The sequence below is a fragment of the Momordica charantia genome, assembly GCF_013281855.1.
Source record: "Momordica charantia cultivar OHB3-1 chromosome 5 unlocalized genomic scaffold, Mcharantia_2.0 BLBB01000005.1, whole genome shotgun sequence".
NCBI lineage: Eukaryota > Viridiplantae > Streptophyta > Magnoliopsida > Cucurbitales > Cucurbitaceae > Momordica > Momordica charantia.
Genome location: NW_028275163.1, coordinates 18,025,595 through 18,031,205, shown reverse-complemented (window position 1 = coordinate 18,031,205; position 5,611 = coordinate 18,025,595). Strand labels below are relative to the sequence as shown.

At 39.6% G+C, this 5,611-nt stretch overlaps 1 protein-coding gene and 1 non-coding gene across 2 annotated transcripts; both read right to left on the bottom strand.

The window, feature by feature from the left end:
- Positions 1-2,087: 2,087 nt before the first annotated feature.
- On the bottom strand, positions 2,088-2,558 carry LOC111025057 (uncharacterized). The gene has a single exon (XM_022302908.1). It carries the CDS (start codon positions 2,556-2,558, stop codon positions 2,088-2,090), a length of 471 nt encoding a protein of 156 aa, XP_022158600.1.
- A 2,411-nt stretch (positions 2,559-4,969) lies between these two features.
- LOC148211483 (small nucleolar RNA R71) lies at positions 4,970-5,076 on the bottom strand. The gene has a single exon (XR_015791178.1). It is a non-coding gene; the product is annotated as a small nucleolar RNA R71 (small nucleolar RNA).
- Between the last annotated feature and the right edge of the window lie 535 nt (positions 5,077-5,611).

Here is a 5,611-nt window from a genome sequence, read left to right as displayed (position 1 = left end):
CTTAGGGATTGATGTAGCCATTGAACTTTATGCATTGATTGTTTAGTTTTCTTGATTGAATGTTTGTGAATGTTCTACTTATGCTTCTCTATGCTTAATGACTTAAATCTACTGGCCATATATTGATTGATTTTAGACTTGAAATCTTACGCTCGGGAGAGGTGGTTTAGAGTTAGAACATGGATGCATAACTAAACGGGTTTTAAGATCGGGAGATTTAGAAGTTATTTAGAGGTTGTTAAAAAACTTGTCCAATAACCTTTACTTGTTATAGAAACTAGATAAGGATATTGGTTTCATAATTGGTAAGGAGAATTAGCTTGCGCTCGGGAGAGGCAGTTGAGATTTGAGGGTTCTTGGCCTATAGAATTAATAATTTGTTCAATATTGAGTAATTAAGTAGTTGGTTCATAGATTCAATAGGTGAAATCAATTCCCTAGGACTTTTCTCCCCGTTGTTTTTATCTTTGTTATTGTATGTTTATTTTCTTTGATTGTATTCTCCAATTTGATTTTGATTCTCTAAATAAAATGGAGCGATTGTATCTGTGGTACTTGAGTGATCTAGAAACGCAATACAGAGGACGATATTGGTATTGACTTACCACTTTATTAAAACTTGACTCATACACTTGCGGTAAGCATTTTCTGTGACAGGCATCGCACAGTAATTCGTAGGGCTGGTTCCAATCTGGTGCTGTCATTATCAGAGCATGGGTGAAAACATGTTTCAGTGTTTTGAACGCCTACAAACAGTCAGATGTGAAGTTAAATTTTTTATCGTTCTCAGGCAAAGAACACAGAGGTTTAGAGATTTTCGAAAAATCCATTATGAATCTACAATAAAAATCGACATGTCTCAGGAAACTGCAGATGCCCTTGACATTCACAAGTGAGGGCAATTTCTCTATTGCCTCTATCTTCAATTTGTTTACTTCTATGCCCTTGCTGGAGATTCTGTGCCTCAGCACAATTCCCTCATACACCATGGAGTGATATTTTTCCCAGTTCAATACTAGGTTTGTTTCTTCACATCTTTATAGTACCTTCTTCAGATTATCCAAGCATTCTGCAAATGACTTTCCAAAGACTGAAAATTCGTCCATAAACACCTCAACTACTGATTCTACCAAGTCAGAAAAGATGGTCATCATGCACCTCTGGAACGTTGCTGGGGCATTACAAAGCCCGAATAGCATTCGTTTGAAAGCGAACGTTCCGTAGGGACACGTAAATGTCGTCTTCTGCTGATCTTGTGAGGCTATTATAATCTGATTATACCCTCTGTACCCGTCGAGAAAACAGTAGTTCTCCTGACCTGCAAGTCTGTTCAGCATTTGATCAATGAAGGAGAGAGAAAAGTGGTCCTTCTTGGTGGCTTTGTACAGTTTACAATAGTCCATACATATACGCCATCCAGTTATTGTCCTCATGGGTATCAACTCATTCTTTGCATTCTCCACTACAGTCATGCCCCCTTTCGTAGGCACACACTACACTAGACTTACCCACTCGCTATCTGAGATTGGGTATATGATGCTTGCGTCTAACCACTTGATGATTTCTTTCTTCACCATCTCCTTCATAGCTGGGTTTAGTCTACGCTGGGGCTCAATGGAGTTCTTACAATCCTCCTCTAGTACTATCTTATACATACAGAAGTTGGGGCTTATCTTTTTTATATGAGCAATAGTCCAACCAATTGCTCTCTGATGTGCCGTAAGCACACTCAACAGAATTTGCTCCTTCTCCAAGGGTAAGTCCGCTGCTATGATAATAGGCAATGTTTCTGACAAACCCAAGTAAGCATATTTCAGATGCTGCGGCAATGCTTTAAGCTCCAGCACTGGCGTATCTTCAACAGAAGGCTTCAATAATCTAAGCTCAGGGGTCGTGAGATCTAAGGACTCATGCATTCATTTCACCAATCCTTCACTGGCATTCATGCATTCTAACTGGATATCCTCGAGTTCTTCTTCAAGTTCGTCGATAACACTACCTGCATCAAGCGCTTTTAAATGCTCTAGCATAGCTTTTATTTCCAATTCCTTCATTAATGTTTCATCCATAATCTTTAATACCGAGCATTATTTTGATTCAGCAGGAAACTTCATGGAATCATGCACTGAGAACTTCACTTCTTGATCTTGAACACGAATTGTCAACTCTCCCTTGTGGACATCTACCAATGCTTTCCCAGTTGCTAAGAATGACCTTCCAAGGATAATAGAGACCTTCTTATCTGCATCATAGTCCAAAATAATAAAGTCAGCAGGGAAAATAAATTTATCGACTTGTACCAGAAAGTCTTCAATTTTTCCTTCTAGGTACGTGCTGGATCGATCCGTCAGCTGCAATGTTACTGTTGTGGGTCTTGCTTCTCCAATGCCCAGCTTATTATAAATTAATAACGGCATGAGGTTGATGCTGGCACCTAGATCACACAAGGCAAGTCCTATCTTTTGTCCTCCAATCGAAACTGGTATGGTAAAACTCTCAGGATCTTTCATCATTGAAGGAATTTTGCTCGTGAGTATGGTGCTGCAGGTCTTGGTCATTGCTACAGTTTCATACTCTCTTAGCGTTTTCTTCTTTGTGAGTATTGATTACGCTTGTTTACATGCGTAAAAAGAAGGTTTTAGATGCTGTTTTTACAATGTTTCAGCTTTGTTTCGGACTTTTTCTCGATCGTTTGAGTTCCAATTCATGCAAAATTCATATACTATGGTTTGTGGATGGCTTATATTGTATTTATGACATTTTAGGACCATTTGGGAGTGCAAATTAATCAAAAGAAGCAAAAAGACGAAAAAGTATCATGGGAGGCGCCAGGCGCCTGGGATGCCTGCAGAAAAACAGGTTTTCTTCCAACTTTGCCCTTAATGAAACGCGTCTTCCAATGCGTTTTGGTGGTTCCAACCGATGCATACGTGTAGAAGAAGTGTTCCACTATCAGTTTGAGCACGATTTGGTCAGTCAAAAGAGTTGGAAATGGGTGATTCACCATCGTTTTAGGACCTACCTAACCAATTCTGCACAGCTATAAATTCCAGCAACTTCTCCACCAAATTCATCAAGCCTTGCTTCCTTCTCTTGATCATTTTTAGTGTTTCTTTGTTGCTTTCTAAGTACTTTTGAGTTGCTTTCATTAGTTGCTTTTGGTTTTTAAATCCCGAGCACTTTACATTCTTTTATTGAGCTTTGTTTTGTTTCCATTTGTACTTAGTTATTTTCTACTTATTCAAATATATAAAAATCTAGCACTTTGCTTATCTTCTCTTTGTCTTTACTTTATTTTTAGTTAAGAGAGTTGTGTTTTTGGAGGAAAGAGCACGTGACACTCTCCCTTGCTTGAAAGAGATGGGCGAAGCTCTCAATCCCGATAAAAACTCTCCGTTAGTTAACTCTTGTTTTTCACACATGCATTCCACATTCAACCATTTTACTTGCTGTATTTTCTTCAATATGTCTTTCTAAATTCCCGTCTCTAGCCCGGTTATGGATAGTTAGTCTTTTATGTCTAAAAAGGGTTGCTAAGAAGTAGTGTTTTTACTTTCCATTCATTGCTCAACATGTTTTCCCAAAAAGTTAGGATTTAGAGAAGGCCACTGTAAGTCTTAACAAGTCAATACTGAAAAGGTTGCTTATTTGCATTGTTGAGTGATTAAACCGAGGAGAGGAGGGCCTTAGACATAAGGGTTCCGCTTAAGTAGCCTAGACATAGGACCTTAACCTGAGGTTGCGACTATTTCCATCCTAAAACTAAGATATATCTCATAATAGACATATTAGGGAATGTCTTAGGACTTTGAACTTGCTTAGACATAAGTAAAGTGAGAAGCGTAGTCGTTAGTTTCTAAAGTAAAATGCATATTATCCTTAGCATGTCCTTGATTCTTTGTTGGCTAACTTGAAGTAAATCGGGCTAGGTTTTATCATTCTAAGTCTAAATCCCAAATCCAAAACCATTATTTGTGACCACTTCCCATTTACAAGAATCACTCATTTCAACATTCACTATTCTTTAAAACTTCAGAGTTTGGAAATTATTTAGAAGTCCTTGAGGATCGATACTTGGATACTCCATCCATTTTATATTACTCTGACAGGTGTGCGCTTGCATCTATATAATTGTTACCACGCTTAGTGCGCGCATTCAGCATAAACGCCCAGTCAAGTTTTTGGCGCCGTTGCCGGGGACTTTAGTTTTAAAATTATTTTCAAATTCTTTTAGTTGTTATTTTTGTGAATTGTTGTTGGGTGTAATTTCCATCCACCGTTTTTGTTCTATATTTTTGGTCGTTTATCTCACAAGGGTAAGTTAAAGTGCATGAGCACAAGATCTTTTCTTCTACCCCTTGACCCTGAGATTGAGCGGACCCTTCGAAAAACTCGAAAGGAGCAAAGACTTCGAAAACAACTAGAAAAGCAAAAAGAGAGACAAGGTGAAATCAGTCCTGAAAGTGAGGTAGAGAGTACGAGCACATCGATGGCAGATATTCCACCTCGTGATCCGGTTGATCCACCTGCTGTTAACGGTAATATGAGGGATCATGCAAGAAATGATGAATTCAACCATATCCAGATGGCGGACAACAGAGACGTGGCAATGCGAGAATATGCCGCCACGGCTTTTCAGAACTTTGATTCAGGGATAGTCAACCCTATTCCAGCCCACGCAAACTTTGAGCTTAAACCAATGATGTTCCAAATGTTGCAGACAATTGGACATTTTGGAGGGCAGGAACATGAGGATCCACATGATCATCTGAAATCATTCATTCAAATTGCAAATGCATTTCGATTACCTGGTATAACAGACGATGCTCTGAGACTAACACTTTTTCCATTTTCTTTGAAGGACCAAGCTAGAGCATGGCTCAATGCATTTCCACCGGGATCCATCACCACATGGGGGTCGTTAGTGGAGAAGTTCTTAACAAAATTCTTCCCACCTACTCGCCACGCTGATATCAGAGAGGAGATCATCTCCTTTAGACAGTATGATCGTGAACCTGTTCACGAGGCGTGGGAGAGATTTAAAGAACTAATCAGGAAATGTCCGAACCATGGCTTACCGGCATGCATCCAGATAGAACATTTCTTTAGAGGTTTAGATCACCCTACTAAGATGATGCTAAACAATGCTGCCAACGGAGCCTTTACAAAGAAGACATTCAACGAGATAGTTGACATCCTAAATGACTTAGCTTCACACAACGAACTATGGTGTTCGCAAAGATCTAGGGCAGCACCAAAGAAGCAAGATCCAGCTGGAGTTTTGGCTCTGGACATTGCGACCTCGATGCAAAAAGAGATGGTTACAATGAACCAGAGGCTGAAAGAGATGGCATTGGGAATAAAAAATCCATTAGCCACGCCGATACAACCTGTGCAGTCGGATTATTGCACTCCTGCCCCTGTTTGCCAAGTCAACGATCTCATTTGTTCATTTTGCAGTGAAAACCATATTTATGATAATTGTCCACATAACCCTGCTTCCGTTTTTTATGTAGGACATGGGAACAATAGGAACTTTAACCCATATTCGAACACCTACAACCCAGGTTGGAGGCACCACCCTAATTTCTCATGGGGAGGACAAGGAGGT